The sequence below is a fragment of the Dipodomys ordii genome, unplaced genomic scaffold (genome assembly GCF_000151885.1).
Source record: "Dipodomys ordii isolate 6190 unplaced genomic scaffold, Dord_2.0 Scaffold18, whole genome shotgun sequence".
In the NCBI taxonomy this organism is placed as follows: Eukaryota; Metazoa; Chordata; class Mammalia; order Rodentia; family Heteromyidae; genus Dipodomys; species Dipodomys ordii.
Window position 1 is genome coordinate 12,046,024 of NW_012267234.1, and position 20,349 is coordinate 12,066,372.

At 41.2% G+C, this 20,349-nt stretch overlaps 2 protein-coding genes across 2 annotated transcripts in view; one reads left to right on the plus strand and one right to left on the minus strand.

Annotated features, from left to right (window-relative positions):
- Positions 1-10,462, minus strand: part of Sf3b3 (splicing factor 3b, subunit 3, 130kDa) — a 40,851-nt gene extending 30,389 nt beyond the window's left edge. The window contains exons 1-6 of the mRNA XM_013012868.1: positions 10,372-10,462; positions 7,107-7,238; positions 3,535-3,861; positions 2,583-2,755; positions 2,069-2,210; positions 1,116-1,228 (exon numbers count right to left, since the gene is read on the minus strand). Coding sequence (XP_012868322.1) covers positions 1,116-1,228; positions 2,069-2,210; positions 2,583-2,755; positions 3,535-3,861; positions 7,107-7,176 — 825 coding nt within the window. The 5' untranslated portion in view covers positions 7,177-7,238; positions 10,372-10,462. The remainder of the gene's footprint in view (positions 1-1,115; positions 1,229-2,068; positions 2,211-2,582; positions 2,756-3,534; positions 3,862-7,106; positions 7,239-10,371) is intronic.
- A 274-nt stretch (positions 10,463-10,736) lies between these two features.
- The window catches only part of Cog4 (component of oligomeric golgi complex 4), a 22,569-nt gene continuing 12,956 nt past the window's right edge, over positions 10,737-20,349 (plus strand). The window contains exons 1-6 of the mRNA XM_013012683.1: positions 10,737-10,903; positions 13,351-13,433; positions 14,717-14,831; positions 15,584-15,758; positions 17,073-17,266; positions 19,954-20,059. Of these exons, the coding sequence (XP_012868137.1) occupies positions 10,748-10,903; positions 13,351-13,433; positions 14,717-14,831; positions 15,584-15,758; positions 17,073-17,266; positions 19,954-20,059 (829 nt within the window). The 5' untranslated portion in view covers positions 10,737-10,747. The remainder of the gene's footprint in view (positions 10,904-13,350; positions 13,434-14,716; positions 14,832-15,583; positions 15,759-17,072; positions 17,267-19,953; positions 20,060-20,349) is intronic.

Here is a 20,349-nt window from a genome sequence, read left to right on the forward strand (position 1 = left end):
ACAAACAAACAAACAAACAAAACAAAATGACCAATTTGGCATGACTAATGGAGACCAACTAATATTTATATACATAATTTCATTCAGTAAGAAAATCACATATCACCACCAATGCAGTGATTCTAGCAAAAATATTAACCTGGATATAATCCTAAAATATAAACCAAGGAACAAACAGCAAGCAAGAAAATTAAACAGTACTCAAAAAAAGTATCCAAAAAGAGTAAAACAAGCCCCAAGACCAAAAAAAAAAAGTAATAAAGATGAAAGAAAATGTCCTAAATTAAAGACACTAAAGGCAGATTATACTAGAAACAGTGTAATTACATATGAAAATGTCCCTGTTTTCAGCAGCCATACCTTAGATAATTATACTTAAAGGTAACTTATCTTCAAATGAATTATTTAACCTAGAAATAAATTATAGAAAGTAAGAAAAAAAAGGCAAATAAAACATTAATAACTGTTGAATATGTTAAGATATATGGAAATCCACTCTTTAAAAAGTAACTTGCAAATTCCTCTGAAATGAAAATTTGAATTTGAATTCCATTTCTCAAAGAATGTTTTGTAAAAATGTTACTGGCTTTTAAAAACTAACATGAGGGGCTGGGAATGTGGCTCAGTGGTAGTGTGCTTGCCTCACACACATGAAGCCGTGGGTTTCATTCCTCAGTACCATATACACAGAAAAATTGGCACTGTGGTTCAAGTGGTATAGTACTAGCCTTGAAGCTCAGGAACAGTGCCCAGCCCCAGAGTTCAAGCCCCAGGACCGACCAAAAAAAAGCAAAGTAACTAAAACCTGATAACAGCTAATTAAAGAACTATGCTCTAATTACAAATGTTTCTTTTTTTTTTTGCTGGTTCTAGGGGTTGAACTCTGGACCTGGGTGCTGTCTATGTACTCCTTTTTGCTCAAGGTTAGTACTCTACCATCTGAGCCACAGCGCCACTTCCGGCTTTTCATGGACTTTCCTGCCCAGGCTGGCTTCAAACCATGATCTTCAGCTCTTAGCCTCCAGAGTAGCTAGGATTACATGCATGAACCACTGGCGCCCGGTATGTTTAACTCGTTTTACAAATACAAATCTCTCTCATAGCAAAGACTTTACCCGTCTTCTGGGAATTGGACATCGGATATCTGGTTGATCACCAAAGTTCTTGTAGGTGATATAATTTTCAGAGCAAATCAACACTCCACTCGGACCATCTGACCCTCCTGGAACTGTAAGAAAAAAAAATTTAGCATGATTTGCCACATGCATGAATTACTTACATTTTCAACGCCTCTCCTTTAAGGCCTTACTAAGTCAATATGCCCAAAGCCAGGAAATATTACCTCAAGTGTTTCTACTCCTTGATGTCCATGCTTAATAAGGACAGTCTAATTTGTGTGTGGGAGGGGTGGGGAGGGGTTTGGTTGTTCTTTTATGTCAGTACTGGGAGCTTTAACTCAGGGGCTTGGGCACTGTCTTTTAGCTTTTCACTCAAGGATGACATTCTACCACTTGAGCTACAGCTCTAGAGCTGTTTCTCTAACACAGTCCCTTCCTTTCTGCAAACTGGGTATCTTTTCTATGCTATGATGGTATTTGGTACAGTACCTGGCTTTTCTTTTTTTTTTTGGTCGGTCATGGGGCCTGAACTCTGGGCCTGGGCACTCTCACTCAGCTCTTCAGCTCAAGGATAGCGCTCTACCACTTGAGCCACAGTGCCACTTGCGGCTTTTTCTGTGGTGCTGAGGAATCGAACCCAGGGCCTCATGCATGCAAGGCAAGCATTCTACCAATAAGCCACCTGCCCAGCCCCATATCTGGTGTTTTTTGATGTTTCTCTGTACTAAGATCCAGCCCAAGCTCTTGTACATGCTAAGGCAATTGCTCTACTACTCAGCCACAAACCTAATCTCAAACAACACTTTTATTACTCACTCTGAACATCACTAAAACAGAAAAGTTACTCAGGTTTACTACAAATGAATTAATTTTCCAACTGCTGTAAAGTCTGAACTATTAAGATTCCACACAAATGTCCAAGTTAAAGAGTAGCTCTACGAGAAAAATACCTGTAATAAGGAAGTTCCCATGTTCCTCCAGGGGTTCACTGTATTTTCGGACCACATGATTTAAACCAAGGTCCAACTCATAGAAAGTAAGTGTCTGTTGGGTATTAGCTGCTGCTTCCCCTGTTGGATCATTGTCTGCTTCCTATAGGAGTACAAAAACTAATCAACAACGTAAAGCCAAAATAGTTTTAGATCTAGAAAAAACATCAAGACTCCTCCACATTACAAACAAGGAAATAAGAGGTTAAAAAAATGCCAAGCTATTTGACAAAGTTCAGATTCTATATAATGGCAGACCTAGAACAAGGGATACAAATCCCCAAATTCTGGATTCAGGGATTCCTCCAAGATGATATTGCCCACCATTCAAGCAATGAATGGTATGTTCTGCCTTTCACTAACACGCTTTGAAAAAAAAAAAACTAAATAGAGCTTCATCTTTTCCGTGAAGCTTCTCCCAACAAATACCTTTGGTTTGTTCCAAAGAAAAAAAAAGAGACTCAATCCCCATTACCTCATAATCCATTTCCAGACAGGCAAACATTGGGTTTTCAAAACCCACATCTACTCCAACTACATGATATACTAAAGTGTTCGCTTTGTGGGCCTCCAAGGGTGATGAGATGGTAAGCCGGGCTGCTGCATCTCTGTTCAAGATATACACCAATTTCTGTTTCTCAATGGCACCTATAATTGAAAGAGACAAAACATACCTTATGTCCACGTAACAAGAGAGATTTTTTTGTGTGTATCAGTATTGGGGCTTAAACTCAGGACTTGAGCTGTCCCTTAGTTTTTTCACTCAAGCTACAGGAGAGAGCCACACTCTGACTTCTTTTTGGTAGCTAACTGGAGATAAAGGTCTCAGACTTTGTTGCTTTGTTTTGCTTTGAACCGTGATCCTCGTTACCTTAGCCTCTTGGGTAATGAGAATTACAGGAGTGAGCCAACTGCCCCCAGTTCTTCAAAAAAAAAAAAAAAATCAATGTGCCCTAGATATAAGAATACCAGAAAACTATACAGTAATAAAATTGTTAGTTTTATTCTTCAAGTGACTTTGTGATTTTGTGACTATTCAAAGGGTTGCTCTGTAGCAGCCTGATCAGATACATATGATTTTCTTCAAGAGTTTATCAGAGAAGAGACATGAATGTGAATCATCATTCCAGGCTGGTAAAAGCAACCATTTTTTACTGTATAACATAAGATCATTTTACAGTCATCTTTTCCACAGATAAATTGAAAATTAATTATTTCCAACTGGGTAAGAAGTAAAATAGGTACCTTAAGGCTTTTTCCATTATTTTAAAAGCTTAAAAATAACAAAGCACAATTTTAAGCCAAAGTAAAATCATACATAATGCCAAACTTTACCCATGTTAATGATACACTAGCACACTGCCAATACCACACCACTGTTATTCTAAATTGATCACTCAATAGATCAAACATAATAAATCACTCACTAATCATAACAGCCCGTCCTTTTGGATCCACAGCCAAGAACTGGCCTGGAACAATGCGGCGACATCCACTTTTGCCAAAAGTTTCTTGGTGAATTTTCTCAAACATATTCTTGGATGGCTGGTATTCCAAGATAACAATCCGACCTGAGTCACTGCCAACTACAATGTAGTCTTTGGTGCCACCTGTCAGTCTAAAGGCCATGAGTGATCGTATTACACCGAACACTTCCACAGTGAGAAGAGTATGTACTTTGCCAGTGTTCGGGTCTGGACGAAGAAGTTCCAAGATCTTTCCACGGGAAACAACAATTTCCTGTTGTTTGGTTCCTAGGTCACCAAAAAATAAACATCATAAATATCAGAATACAAAAAGCAGGACAGAGTTTTTTTAAAAACCTATTGAATAAAACTGTAATTAAACAAGTTGAAGACCTATTGTTCTTTTTAAGTTAATTTATTCCATTTGAAGAGCTCCCCCCCTTTTTTTTGCCGGTCGCGGGGCTTGAACTCTGAACTTGGGCAATGTCCCTACGCTCTTCAGCTCAAGGCGAGTGCTCTACCGCTTGAGCCACAGCGTCACTTCCAATTTTCTAGTGGTTTATTGGAGATAAGAGTCTCACGGACTTTCTTGCCCGGGCTGGCTTTGAACCGCAATCCTCAGATCTCAGCCTCCTAAGTAGCTAGGATTACAGGTGTGAGTCACCTGTGCCTGGCAGTGAACAGCCCTTTTCCCAGAATGTAAACAATCTTTTTTTTTCTTAAAGACAGAATCAAAGCTTTTAAAATCAGATTGCATAGTTGCTTTTAAAACTTCCTTTCAGGGCTGGGAAGGTAGCTCAGTGGTAGAGCACTTGCCTTGCATGCATGAGGCCCTGGGTTCGATTCCTCAGTACCACATAAGCAAAAAGAAAAAAGCCGGGAGTGGCACTGTGGCTCAAGTGGTAGAGTGCCAGCCTTCAGCTGAAACACTGAGGGACAGCCACCAGGCCCAGAGTTCAGGCCCCACGACCGGACCAAAAAAAAAAAAGTCCTTTCAATTTTGGTGGTGGTGGTGGTGGTAGGGTTTAAACTCAGGGCTTGGGCACTGTCCCAGAACTTTTCTGCTCAAGGATAGCACTCTAGAACTTGAAACACAGTTCCACTTCCAACTTTTTGTGGTTAACTAGAGATAAGAGTTTGACAGACTTCCCTGCCAGATCCTCAGATCTCAGCCTCCTGATTTGCTAGGATTACAGGCATGAGCCATCAGCACTCAGCTCATTCTTTAAATTTCTTTAGCAGTTGTCACCAATATACATAATTGGGAATTATCTATAACTGCTAATATACAGGCATTCTTTAATATCCACAGAGAATGTAATCCAAGACAATTCTCATATAGCAAAATCTAAAGATTCATATAACCTACAGACATCATCCTAAACATGTTAAGTCATCCAGAGCCAGGCACAGGTAGGAGTTCAAGTCCAGACTGAGTAATATGGTTAAAAAAAATTTTTTTGGGGTGGTGATGGGGGAGACAGGGTCTTACTATGATATCTAGGTTAGACTCAAACTAGCAAACCTCCTGAGTGCAGGAATTACTAGCATAGGCCACCATACCCAGCTGAGACCCCCCCATCTCTTAAAAAAAAGTGAGGTTTCAGCGGCTCACACCTGTCACTCTAGTTACTTGAGAGGCTGAGATCCAGATACAAACTACACTATTTTAAGAAAATATGATTTCTATAATTCATTGTAGAAAGAAAATTAATCTGCATGCCAGTGGCTCACACCTGTAATCCTAGCTGCTCAGGAGGCTGAGATCTGAGGATCAAGGTTCAAAGCCAGCCCGGGCAGGAAAGTCCAAGAGACTCTGATCTCCAATAAACCACTCAGAAAACCAGCAGCTCAAGTGGTAGAGCACTAACTAGCCTTGAGCTGAAGAGCTGAGGGACAGAGTTCAGGCCCAGAGTTCGCCCCATGACAGAAAAAAAAAAAAAAAGAAAAAGAAAATTCAAATTAGAAAAGGAATTTGAAGAATTAGAATTAATTAATATTAAGAATGTGAATCCACACATCTGCTTCCCTAGCACTTGGGAAACAGCAATAAGACCTAAAGTTCAAGCTCCCTCTTATTGTGGGCCAAAAGAGATACCTTTCAGGGCTGGCGGAATAGCTCAGGACATCACTCACTAGCATATTCAAGGCCAACACAAAACAAAACTCCTAATTTACATATGCATATGTTTTACAAAAGGTAGTAGAGAATAAATTACTCAAGCAAACCCTCCAGTACCACAGTAAGATTTGTAATCAGAATCAGAGAAAACAGCAACATGGAAAGTAAATTCAGTACAGTTAGGCTCAACCACCTAAGTATTAAGCTTTGAACATCAACAAAACTCACTACCTGGGAATTACAATTCACAAATTTTCAGCCTACAATGACAATAAAAGGCTATTTTATCTTATTTACATTAATACCTAATTTTCTTTTCTTATTTTAGCTTATTTACATGAATGCCCAATTTTCTATACAGAGAGAGAGAGAGAGAGAGAGAGAGAGAGTGTGTGTGTGTGTGTGTGCTGGTATTAGGGCTTGAACTCAGGACCTAGGTGCCACCCCTTAGCTTTTTTTTGCTCAAAGATGGTGCTCTACCACTTGAGTTCCACTTCGGCTTTCAGTGGTTAATTGGAGGTAGAGTCTTGTAGACTTTTTTGTCAGGCTGACTTCAAACCACAATCTTCAGATCTCAGCCTCCTAAGTAGCGAGGAGTGAGCCACCAGTGTCCAGGCTCTAATATTTATTTAATCCAGCACTCAAAATCTGACACAAAAAAGTTTTAGTTCATCATTCCACTTCAGCTCACTATACATGGCATAAAAGCAAGGAGTAAACAAATATCATAAATGCTGTTTCCACACTAGCAGCCAACCCCACCTAACCTATACTTTCCCTTCTCTTTGTTGGGATATATTGGTCTCTAGGTGATACAATTTGGGTCACAACCCTAGCTCTGCACTTTCCTTCTCAATTGCTAAAGTCCTATTATCTCTTCAAGCATCAAGCCAAAGGAAAACCAAACATTTCTGAGACATTTTTATCCAACCTAATGTCACATTCAAGATCAAAGATAATGACTTACACTATACATCAACAATACAGAACCTAGCATCAATAACCCAGGAAATGTGTTTTGGGCAGGGGGGAAGAAAGGAGGTGTCTAGCACTCTACAACATTGAGCCACACAGCTCCACTTCTGGTTTTCTGGTGGCTAACTAGAGATAGGAGACTCAGACTTTCCTACCAGGCGTGGCTTTGAACCATGATCCTCAGATCTCAGCCTCCTGTGTAGCTAGGACTACAGCTGTGAGCAACCAGCGCCTGGCGGAAATGTATACTTCTGATGAGAATCATTACACAATAAAAGCTAATAAAGGAACTTGAAATTAGATAATATACTTCAACTTAAGTCTCACATATTACAAGCTAGATTTGATCATTCACATTACCATTTTCTCCACAAGAGATAAGCAAAATATGCATTAATTCATTTTTATTTGCAAAAATAAGAACTAGAAAACTTACCAGAGAAGTTGCCATGAATGGCAAAGCTGATACCAGTAGCTCGCTGCAAGGTTAAATTGTACAGGAACATGGCGGCAGCAAAACCCAGTACTCCACACCTTGGTTACACCAATAGTATCAAGTGAAAACAAGCTAAGGACACAGAAAGAACAATTTTTTTAAAGAAAAAGAACTGAGAAATTATGTATTTTAAGACATTTGTTTAGAGAAACTTCTGGTTAAAAGACAAGATTAAAGCCTACTAAAGAATACATAAAAAACTGCGTATATTCTACGGTTGGGAATGTAACACAGAGTGCTTGCTTAGCATGTGAGAAACCCTGGATTTAATCCCCAGCAAAGCAAAAACACAAGTTTTCTATATCTTCATGCTTTGCTCAGATCACAAAAATCCCACAAAAGCTCAGCATGTGGCCTATGTCTGTAATACCAGCATTTAGAAGCTGAGACAAAAGGACTTAAAGGCCATCTTGGGCTACAAAGCAAGACCTGTATTAAAAGTAACAATGATGCCACACCTGTGATCCCAACATTCAGGAGGCAAGGGCAGAAGAATCCCAAGTTCCAGACTGAGCAACATAGTGAAACCCTACCTCAAAAAATAAAACAAAATAAAACAGTATGCTAAGTACTGGTGGCTCACACCTATAATCCTAGCTACTCAGGATGCTGAGATCTGAGAATCACAGTTCTAAGCCAATCTGGGCAGGAAAGTCACAAAAAGCTCAAGAGGTTGGGGGAAACAGCCTCTAAGCAAGTTACACCAAAGGCTGAGTAGTGTATTTTATATACTCACACTATATGGCAATTTAAACTACTTCGAGATAGCCCTAAAAGGCTTTCAAAAAAAATAAGAAAAAGAAAAGGGCTTTCTCTACAGTTGCAGAGTATTCCACTGTGGGTATCATTCACTTAAATATTCTACTAATGAAGCCAGGAGTCAGTAGCTCACGCCTGTAATCCTAGATCCTCAGGAGGCTGAGATCTGAGGATCTCGGTCCAAAGCCAGACTAGACAGGAAAGTCCATGAGACTCTTATCTATAATAAGCCACCAGAAAACCAGAAATGGCACTGTGGCTCAACTGGTAGAGCACTAGCCTTGAGCTGAAGAGCTGAGGGACTGAGCCCAGGCCCACAGTCAAGCCCCAAGACCGACCAAAAAAAAAAAAAATTCTACTAATGAATTCAGGTTGTTTCCAGTTGTTTGCTATTACAGTGTTGCAAAGAAAATAAATACCTTCCATGTAAGGTCATTTTTATGTGCATGGGTATAACTCAAATTAATTACTAGAAGTGAAATTGGTGGATTAAAGAACTTATATATACCCATACATATACATACATGTTTTATATACATCCATAGGTATATATATAGTTGTGTGTATATATATGTTATTTGATCTGTGTGCATAAATATATATGCATATATGTTTATGATTTTGTTTTTTTTGTCTCAGTCCTGGGGCTTGAACTCAGGGCCTGGGAACTGTCTCTGGGCTCTTTTTTAAGGCTAGTGTTCTATCACTTGAGCCACAGTTCAATTTCAGCTTTTCTGATTAATTGGAGATACAGTCTCACAGACTTTCCTGCTGGAACTAGCTTCAAACTACAATCCTCAGATCTTAGCCTACTGAGTAAATAGGGTTATAGGCATGAGCCACTGACACCAGGCTTATGTATTGTTTTTGACAGAAACTGACCAATTTTCAGAAGCCTTCCAATTTACATTGAAAGCCAATTAATTTCCTGTTCCCCATAACCAGCCAAAATGATGGTAAAACTTTCTACCTTTGTTAATCTTGCAAATGAAAACTGGTATCTTAGTGTAATTTTCATTTGCCTTCATTTATCTCTTATATAACTCATACTTGAGGTTTTTTTGTTTCTAAGTGTGTGTGTGTGTGTGTGTGTGTGTGTGTGTGTGTGTGTGTGTTGCTGGGGATGGAACCTAAGGCTTTAGGCAAGTGCTCTACCAATGAGCTACCCACACCTTCAGCCTGATGAGTATTTTTAAATTTGAATCAACACATTATCAAACACTAAAAAGCACTGAATTCTAGACACATCAGGAAAACTTCCTAAAGTCACAAATATTTCTTCTCAAGGGACAACACAGAAGACAGCACAAACCAGGTCTCATAATTACCTCAGGTTACATATACACAGGTAAGACAAGATAAACTGAATTACTTTTCTTGAGAAACCCAAAATCCCTGATATGTAGTTAACATACCAATTGACTTCTGCTATTAAACCAGAGTACATGTATTCATAAAACAGTCATTTCTGGGCTACACACGAGCAGGTGTAAAGATCAATTTTCCAGGCTGAAAGTGGGGCCTGAGTAGGTTCCACCAGAATATTTTTCTTTGTGGCTAATGGGAAGAACTTGCCCTATTTTCCGGTTCCTTTTAACCCAAATGTCATCTATTCACAAAACCTAGAGATTAATTTTCCCCAAACCTAGTTGGGCCCAAGTTTTCCAACCACACTTTCATCGTGAGTAACGGTGAAGGGAGCGTTCTGAAAGAACGTAAGTTCAGTAGTAAAACTATATGCCAGAAAACTTGGTAGGTTTGGTAAACACAGGTCTATCAACCCTCTGCGGTTACTGCAAGTATCTTTATTTCTCAGACCATTTTTTTTATCCGTGCTCCAAGTGAACACCACTGTATTTACGACTCTCAAGGTCTGCAAGATTGTTATCATGCTTCATTTTGCACAGGAAACTGGGGTTTCGAGGTCGAAACAAATTGCCCAACTATCAAAACACACAAATTCCAACCAGAGTTGACCCCCAAGACTGCTCCAATTCCGCTAGGAGAGTCCCGTTAGGGCCTATTCACTATTGATAGCCTTCCTGCTTCTTCTTACTCCTTCCCGCCCCAGAGACCCAGGGCCAAAAGCGAAGTCATTTCTGCTTCCCCACCCCACCCCCCCCGTTTTGTGACAAGGTACCTAGAGATCCCAGGCTGGCCTCGAATCCAGTCCTCCGGCCTCAGCCTCCCGAGCGGAGTGCTGGGACTCACAGGCGTGCTCCACGACGCCCGGGTGGCGAGCCTTTATTATAGGGCTGGGTCGCGCGGGGACCCCAGGAAGCCGGTTGCGCGCCGCAGGCTTGCGCTCACAACTCCCCCCACACACCCGCCACCACCGCTCGGGGCCTACACGGCCTGAGACTCCCGCCAAAGCGTCGGGGCCCCCTTCCAAGAGGCCGCTCCTCACTTCCCCAGAGCCAGAAAAGTTTCGAAGCTACTTCTTTACCCTGCAGCAGGAAGGATGGCGTAAGTATCCGCTGGATGCTGAATCCCTTCAAGGCCTAAGCCGCCCGCAACGCCAGTCGGCAGGCGTCCGCCATTAGTCCTCAAGACTGGGGCCTTGCGACGGCGCGCGACGGGAAGAAGGTACCCAACTTGCGCCTGAATAGTATATGTAGATAATTTTAAGTGCCTCTCTCTCTCTGCTTCCACGCCGCATTTAAACTAGTTAAATATACTGTATTATTGTAACTAAAACCAGGTTTAAAGAAAAAAAAACGTAAATATTAGCTACTCAGGCACTAATATGGGCAGCCCCAATGACGGGGCGCGCCAACGACCAGGGGTCCTCGCGGACCCGAAAGCACCGAATAGGAACCAAGATGGCTGATGTGGCTTCTCTTCCCAAGTCCGGAGTGCCTCCGCCGCCCGAGGGGGTGGGAGGAGGCGGCTGTTCTGAAATCTCTACCGAGCTCATTCGTTCCCTGACCGACCTGCAGGAGCTGGAGGCTGTGTACGAACGGCTCTGCGGCGAGGAGGTGGGGGGCTGGAACTTTTTCCAGGAGGATCGGGAGACTGTGGGCATTAGACTGTCAGTGTTGGGAAATCCGCGCTGTGAGCAGCGCTCTCCTGGAAGACGGGGGAGGGAAAGAGACCGACAGGTGCCTGTGCAAAAAGTGTTAGTGTAGTTGGGTCTTTGGTTAGACCTTGTAACTGTTCACTCGGCCTGATTATTTGATCTGATCATCTGGGAGATCAGCACCCTCCTCTCTCTTCCCCCATTCATTTCCCTAGCCCTATAGTCACTGTAGTGTTTCTCAATTGAGTAGAGAGAGTATGTGCCCAGTGCCCTCGTTCTCTACAATTGTATTGACTTACCTGTTGAAAAATGACGAAACACTACCATCCCATTATTTCAGCAAGAAGTAGGTGCAAATAAAGTTGAAGGGTTTTAAGAATTCTTGCAGAGAATGATAAGCGGAGGTACGTTTAGCATTTCAGTTAAATGCACAGCTTTGTACTTTGTTTCGTTTTAGGATGGTACTGGAGGTTGAACCCAGGGCCTTTGGGCTTGCTAGGCAAGTACGACACCTCTGGGAGTTAATTGTCTTCATGCCTCAGCCTCTGAAGTAGGTTGGATTACAGACACTTATTACCACCACAGTCTGCTAGAACGTTTAAAGCACAGGCACTGTTGTCTTGGACAATTCACTTCATTTCTTCCACCTTATGTTCTGTCAAATAAGGGCATGTACTACTAGATTCTAAGGTTTCAATTGCTTTATAATATCCTGTCTCCTCCTTAACCTGTCCAAGGTAATTGGAAGCTGTCAATTCACTCTCCAATGTCATTTGAGTTCCTAGCCAATCATAAGAAAGAGATACAAGCTCTGCTATAAAAGTTTAGTAACTGTTTTTCCCAAATCACTCTTTAAAAAGGGTGAATACAAAAGGCAGTTTCACCCTGGGGGAGAGAAAATCATTAATATCTTTAAACAGTTTGAAATATTAACTTCTGACAACTCTAGAAGTTTCTGATACTTTTTTTTCCCTACAAGGTATATTTTTCATTCTAGTGTTCTTAACATTTCTAAGCTTGCATTCATTGAGTCAGTCAGTACTTTGGAGAAAAGTTAAGTAATTCTTATAGACATAAAAATATTGGTCTTTGTTTCTGATTACTGTCAGGGGAAGTTTCACTCTATCTCCTACTGAACTATCTTAATAAAAATATCCACCTTCCAGGTGCTGGTGGCTCATATCCATAATTCTAGCTATTCAGGAGGCTAAGATCTGAGGCAGTTCGAAGCCAGCCTGGACAGCAAAGTCCATAAGACTTAGCTCCTGTAAATTACTCAGAAAAAGCCCGACTGGCTCTGTGGATCAAATGGTAAAATGCTAGCCTTAAGCCCGAAAATGTGCAGGAACAGTGCCCAGGCCCTGAGTTCAAGCCCAAGGACTGGCAAAAAATAAATATCCCCCTACATCTGAGTTACATTTCAAAAGTATAATGCCAACCTCACGAGTGAAAGGCACTGAGTTCAAACCCCAGTAGCATATACACACGTGCTCGTCCGTGTGCACACACACATACACACACACACACACAAGTCTACTAGTAAATGGCTTTTGAACTGTGCAGTCCAACCAGGTTAAGCACTGGGAGTTCTCCTGTTTATATTGCGACAATATCCTATAAAATACATAATGCTATTCCTATTTTCCAAGTGAAGAAACTGAAGCATAAGAAGGTTACATAAAAGTAGGCATCAGTGACTCAAGCCTGTAATCCTAGTTACTCAGGAGGCTGAGATCTAAGGATCACACTTGAAGTCAATGCAAGCAACAAAGTCCATGAAACTTTGCAAGACTCTTATCTCAAATTAACCACCAAAAAGCCAGAAGTAGAGCTGTGGCTCAAATGGTAGCATGTTAACCATGAGCATAAAAAATCAGCTCCTAGACCCTGAGTTCAAGCCCCAGGATCAGCACAAAAAAGGGGTGGGGGTTAGCATAAAATGAAGTAGCAGAGTAAATGACTTTACTGAGATAGAATTGTATTTACTATGTACCAAGAAATGACTGCCACTGTGGAAATTTGATTTGTTTAGGTATTATGTGTATTTTTCTACCTGTGTGATGCATTATGATAAAGTTTATTTGGGGTTGGAGATACAGTTCAGTAGTAGACTGCTTGCTTAGCAAGCACTGAGTTTAATCCCCACCACCAAATTTTTTTAATTCTTTTTTAAAAATTAAAAAAAAACTTTCCGCTGATCCACTAGATGAAATAAGACATACATAAGGTAAGAATTATCATACATTGTATTAAGTGCAGAAACAAAGTATTGTTTAAGTCTAAGGGAGCATAGTGAAAAAGAAGAAACAACTTGAAATGGGATTCACCCTTTAAGTAGTTGCTGGGTTAAATAACTCATAAGGATCCTTCTACTCAAGGATAACAAGCTATTTCTCTGTATTTCAGAAAGTGGTGGAAAAAGAGCTGGATGATCTTTTGGAACAGCAAAACACTATTGAAAATAAGATGGTCAATCTCCACCGAATGGGGTGAGTCTGTACATCATGGCAAGACTGACTACATTCCTGCGGGGTCCACTAGCTAAGTTACTATTTGTCCTAACTTTGTTATAAACTGCCAATTGAGTTTCAAATGGAGTAGCATTACCTCAACATAGGGAATGCCTAAGGGTATACAGTTCAGTAGTTTTCAAAGCCTTGGACTACATGGAAACGTGTTAGAAATACAAATTCCAGGGTCCACCCCACACTTAATGAATCAGGAACTATGAGTGAAGCCCAGGAATATTTATGTAATGTCTGCCAGGTGATTGGATGTGCAGTTCAAGTTTGAACTTTTGAAGATGCATATAAACTATTCATAAAAATTGCTCTTTTTTTTTAGTATCCCCTAACGTTCTTGACTAGTGCATTTCATGTTACTTAGCTTCTAGGAGAATGTATTCTCTAATTCTCTGGCTATATTTATTTAGGGGTGAATCTAGTAGTTTTTGTTTTGTTTTTTGGGTCCGGTCGTGGGGCCTGAACTCTTGGCCTGGGCGCTGTCCCTCAGCTCTTCAGCTCAAGGCTAGTGCTTTACCACTTGAGCCACAGTGCCACTTCTGGCTTTTTTCTTTTTGCTTATGTGGTGCTGAGGAATCAAACCCAGGGCCTCAGGCATGCAAGGCAAGCGCTTTACCACTGAGCCACCTTCCCAGCCCCGAATCTAGTAGTTTTAGAATATTTTATTTATCTGTTGTTGTAGTGCCAAGGATCAGATCTAAAGTATCATACACACATATACACACACTAGGGGCATAAACATAGCATTATTAAATGCATGCATTAATTACAAGTACATTTAAATTTAGCAATAGTAAATGCACAAAGAAATAAATATGTGCTTTAGCACATTTCCTTGGCTGTGATCCCTCTTCCTACCCCAGCCTTCTTACTATTTTATTACATATAGGTCTGAGTTCACAGTAAAATGATTTTGGAAGCCATGCGCTTGTTGTCTGTAATCCTAGCTACTCAGGAGGCTAAGATCTGAGGATCACGGTTTGAAGCCAGCCCAGGAAAGGATAGTCCATGAGACTCTTATTTCCAATAAGTTACCAAAAAAAAAAAAAGAGAGAGAAGTAATGTTGTGGCTCAAGTGATAGAGTGGTAGCCTGGGGCAAAAGAAGCTCTGAGACAGTGCCCCTGAGTTAAAGCCCCAGGACTGGCACCAAAAAAAAGTAGAAGGCATAGTCTGCATCTGCAAAACCATTTTCATTTCTTATCACCCTTTGTCCTAATGGATATCTGTCGCTGGCAATTTGTGTCTCCAGTCCCAATCTGCAGCTGATTGAGGGAGATGCTAAGCAGCTGGCTGGAATGATCACCTTTACCTGCAACCTAGCTGAAAATGTGTCCAGCAAAGTCCGTCAACTTGACCTGGCCAAGGTAATCCCATAGAACTGTGTCTGAGTTAAATGGCAGGAAAGAAGCTCTCACATTAGAGACGTTAAAGCACTATCAACTAGAAATCTAATATAAAATGACAGAGACAGACAGGTATTCCAAATGAAAACTCCATGCCAGGCACAATGGCCTAACCCTGTAATTCCTAGCTACTTAAAAGATGGGGAAAGAAGGGCTGGGAAGGCGGCTCACTGGTAGAGTGCTTGCCTTGCATGCATGAGGCCCTGGGTTTGATTTCTTAGCACCACATATGCAGAAAAAGCCGGAAGTGGCCCTGTGGCTCAAGTGGTAGAGCGCTAGCCTTGAGTTGAAGAGCTGAGGGACAGTGCCCAGGCCCAGAGTTCAGGCCTCACAACGAACAACAACAACAAAAAAAAAAAGATGGGGAAAGATGGGGATTAGAAAATTGTAGTTTGAGGTCAGCCCAAGTTCAGGAGACTCCATCTCATCCAATGGCTGGGCATTGTGGTATGTGCAATTTCCAGGAAAGCACAGTGGCTGGGCATAGTGTGTGCCTGTCATCCCCAGTGAACAGGGAAGCACAAATAGAAGGACCATATGCTCCACAACCGACAAAAAAATAAAATAACAGTTTTGTGAGTGGTGGGAATACTGGTTGTATTTGCCAACTGACACTATAAAAGCTCTATGGTTAATTAAATTCACCTCCTTAATCTCTACCTTGTGCAGAGAACAAAACAAACATGATTTCTAAGCATCAAATCTTTTTGCAGAACCGTCTCTATCAGGCCATTCAGAGAGCTGATGACATCTTGGACCTGAAATTCTGCATGGATGGAGTTCAGACTGCTTTAAGGAATGAAGATTATGAGCAGGCTGCAGCCCACATTCATCGATACTTATGCCTAGATAAGTCAGTCATTGAGCTCAGCCGACAAGGCAAAGAAGGTGGGCATCCCAAACTATTGATTATGAGTATCTGTAATCTGAATTAGGCAAACTCAACCATGTACTAGAGAAGTTTCCTTTTCTGGTCCTATTTAGGTCCTCACCATCTCAGGGCAGATGTTATTTCCATTTTATGGAAAAAGAAAATGAATTTATACTTAACTGATTCTGTGCCCAGTTGGTTCTTTGCATTAAACCATATTGCCTACTTGAAATTTTTAGCTTGATATTTTGGGCCTTCCATAATCTTTACTCAACCTAAGCAACTATTCTTCATCTTTCTACTTTTTTTTTTTTTTTTTTGCCAGTCATGGGGCCTGAACTCTGGGCCTGGGCACTGTCCCTCAGCTCTTCAGCTCAAGGCTAGTGCTCTACCACTGGAGCCAAGCACCACTTCCAGCTTTTTCTGCTTATGTGTTGTTGAGGAATGGAACCCAGGGCCTCAGGCATGCAAGGCAAGCACTCTACCACTGAGCCACCTTCCCAGCACACTTTTTTTTTTTTTAAATCGGTCATGGGACTTGAACTCAGGGCCTAGGTGCTGTACTTGAGCTCTTTTGATCAAGGCTAGTGCTCTACTACTTTCAGCCACAGCATCACTTCCAGTTTTTGAGTGGGTAATTGGATATAAGAGTCTCACAGGGGGGGCTGGGATGCTCTACTACTTTGAGCCACAGCACCACTTCTGACTTTTTCTGTTTATGTGGTACTGAGGAATTGAACCCAGCGCTTCATGAATGCTAGGCAAGCTCTCTACCACTGAGCAACATTCCCAGCCCCTCATCTTTCTACTACTATCCCTACTCAAGTCTCAAAATCATACCCACCTTTTAGAGAGGGCTCCTCACTTTCTAGCAATTCGTTGTACTTTGCAACTTTGAAGCAACTTCCTTGCAACAACTTATCAGAATATTTAATAGGTATTTATGTTCAAAACTTTCATTTAAGTGTAACCTCCATGACAGTAGGATCATGGCTGACTTCATCTCTTTAACATACACACTGCAAGTCTAGTATCTAGCACAGTAAGTGCATAGTACATACTTCTTAGTGAATACTGGTAGCTAGACACTGCTGGCTCACGGTCAGGAGACTCAGATCACAATTAAATTGGATCAGAATTCAAAGGAAAGTCTGTGAGACTCTTTATCTCCAATTAACTGCCAAAAATCCAGAAGTGGAGCTGTGGCTCAAATGGGAGAGCACTAGCATTGAGCAAAAACTCCAGGAACCGTGTCTAAAGCCCTAGGAAAACGTGGAGCAGATACAGTACCATTCTTTGCATTAATTTTCATTTTTCTCCCCATTGAGCAGGAAGCATAATTGATGCCAATCTGAAATTACTTCAAGAAGCTGAGCAACGTCTCAAAGCCATTGTAGCAGAAAAATTTGCCATAGCTACCAAGGAAGGGGATTTGCCCCAGGTGGAACGTTTCTTCAAGATCTTCCCACTGTTGGGTTTGCATGAAGAGGGATTAAGCAAATTCTCAGAATACCTCTGCAAGCAGGTATGGGCCCAGGTTATTTGTCCGGATAATGATATAGTTCTTTGCCTGCAGAGACTGAATAAGTCCAGTTTCTATGGATACTTTGTCTTTTCTGCATATGACTTTTTTCTGCTCCTCCTGGAATCTGGCAGACTTGAATGCATGCATTCACTCAACACATTTATTGCCAGCCTATTGATGGCGTAGGCATCTGCTACTACACATTTATTTCCAAAAATGAAAATGCAAGTTCTCTGACAAGTTAAATCATCCTTTTCAAGCTGTTAGTGAGGAACTGGCTCCTTTTAAAAGTAATTGAAAGCCATATGCTGGTGGCTCATGCCTGTAATCCTAGCTACTTGGGAGGCTGAGATCTGAGGATCGCAGTTCAAAGCCAGCCTGGGTAGGAAAGTCCATGAGACTTATTTCCAATTAACCACCAGAAAACCAGAAGTGGTACTGTGGCTCAAAGTGGAGAGCACTAACCTTGAGCACAAAAGCTCAGAGACAGCACGAGGTCCCGAGTTCAAGCAAATCAATCAATAAATAAGCAATTGAAATTCTTGGTTAATGGTCTCAAGACTTCATAACCATTCTGGAGTCTCAATGGGCTTCAGTTTGATTCTTAGGACTTTAAGCTTTTTATTTTTTTAGTATCTGCATCAGACTTGAAACCAAGGCCTTGTGCTCTCACTTGGCACTTTTATCACAGTTGGCATTTCACCACTTGAACTCTACCACCAGTCAGACTTTTTGTTGATTGACTGGACATGGAGTCTCATTGACCAACTTTTCTTTGCCCTGTCTGGCTTCGAATTATGATCCTCAGATCTCAGCCTCCTGAGCTAGGATTACAAGCATGAGCCAACCATGCCTAGTAGTACTTTTCTTCTGTTTAAAATATGGACTACTGCTGAGCACCAGTAGCTTACTCTTGTAATCCTAGCTGCTCAGGAGGCTGAGATCTACAAATTTCAGTTCAAGGAAAGCCTAGGCAAGAAAATCCATGAGACTTTTTTTTTTTGGTTGGTTGTGGGGCTTGAACTCTCTGGGCCTTGGCGCTATCCCTCAGCTCTTCAGCTCAAGACTAGCACTCTATCACTTGAGCCATGTGCCATTTCTGGTTTTCTGAGTGGTTTATTGGAGATAAAAGTCTCACAGACTTTCCTGCCCAGGCTGGCTTTGAACTTCAATCCTTAGATCTCAGCCTCCTGGGTAGCTAGGATTACAGGTGTAAGCCATGAACACCCAGCTTCCATGAGACTCTTATCGCCAATAAACTACTCTGAAAAAAACAGAAGTGGCTCAATGGCTCAAGTGGTGGAGTGCTAGCCTTGAGCACAGAGAGGCTCAGGGACAGCACGAGTTCAAGCCTCTAGACTGGCAAAAACAATAAATAGAAATTGAAATGTTAAATGTGTGTGTGTGTTAAAGGGCTAGCAATAATCTCAAAGTAATTGATTCTCATAAATGATATCTGTCAGGCTAGGACAAGGAATCTTGGTATTCTGGGAGGGAAGAACTGAGTTCAAGCTCCAATACTGGCATGAAGAAAAAAATAAATAGCTGGGTGTTGGTGGCTCATGCCTGTAATCCTAGCTACTCAGAAGGCTGAGGTCTGTGGAAGGTGGTTGAAAGCCATTGGGGAGAGAAAAAAATCCATGAGACTCTGCTCTCCAATTAAGCACATACACACACAAAAAAAAAACAGAATTGGAGGTATGGTTCAAGTGGTAAAGTTCTATTAGCCTTGAACAAAAGGCTAAGGAACAGTACCCAGGCCCTGAGTTCAAGCCCCAGTACTAATAAAATATAAAAAAAACAAAAAGCTTTCATATTACCCAGATTTCTTGTTAAGAATAACAAGCTAAACTTTGAGGAGATTATTACAATTAGGGTCACTCTCCCTTTAGCTAATGATAGCTTGGGTTTGTTGTTATTATTGTTGTTGTTTAGCTGTGAAACAAGTGTCTATGAATTTTTTAATTTTTTACTGTCTTTATAAAGGTGATATACAAAGGGGTTACAGTTAAATAAGTCAGGTAATAAGTACAATTCTTTTTGGACACTGTAACCTCTTCCCATGCTCTCTTCCAGTTTTTCCTTCCCATCCCATCCACAAGTTGTATAGTTCACTTTCAGTCTATAGCTAGTGAGTACCTAGTATCTAGTGAGTACCACCACTGCATTTGTTGCTAATATTTTGTTTATATTTTGTTTCTGCTGGTCCTGGGTTTGAACTCAGGGCCTAGGCACTGTTTCTGAGCTTTTGTGCTCAAGACTAGTACTCTACCACTTGAACCACAGCTCCACTTCCAGCTTTTTGGTGGTTAGTTGGAGATAAGAGTCTCACAGACTTTCCTGTCCAAGCTGGCTTTGAACCAAAATCCTCAGACCTCGGCCTCCTAAGTGCCTAGGATTCCAGGCATGAGCCACTGCTGTCTGGCTAACTGTTTATATTTTGGAAGAGAAGAAAAGCATTATTTATCCTTCTGAATGAAAGAAGAGTTATCTCTTTGCTCTAGTTTCTTACCCTACCTGAACTCACACAGCCCAGATTCTCACCAAGAGAGGTTCCTCCAACCATCAAGAGAACATACAGGGAAGAAAAACCAGTGGGAGGCCTTTTTGGAAAACAAATTTACCCTGCATGAGGCTGGCCTTTGATCTAAGAAGTCTATGTGAATTTTGTGCTTTTTTTTTTCCAGGTAGCCAGTAAAGCTGAGGAGAACTTACTGTTGGTGCTAGAGTCGGACATGAGTGACCGAAGAGCTGCAGTCATCTTTGCAGACACACTCACTCTCCTGTTTGAAGGTAAGCTTCTTTCTCTATTCTCTACTTTCTCTACATCTGCTTCCTACCTCTCTTCTTTCCCTTCCAGTCTGATGCCTTCAATCTAATCCTATAGTTTACTATGCATTAATTGATTGGAGAATTAACTCCCAGATTTAGAATCTGATTAGTAAAATTAATCTCTCAATATTTTGATATTCCCTATCTCTTCAGACCCAAGCTCTGTTAAAGTAAATTGAATATAATTTAAAACAAGAAAATTATCTTGACTTCCAAAGATGCTATTGGAGAGAATAGTCATAATATGATTT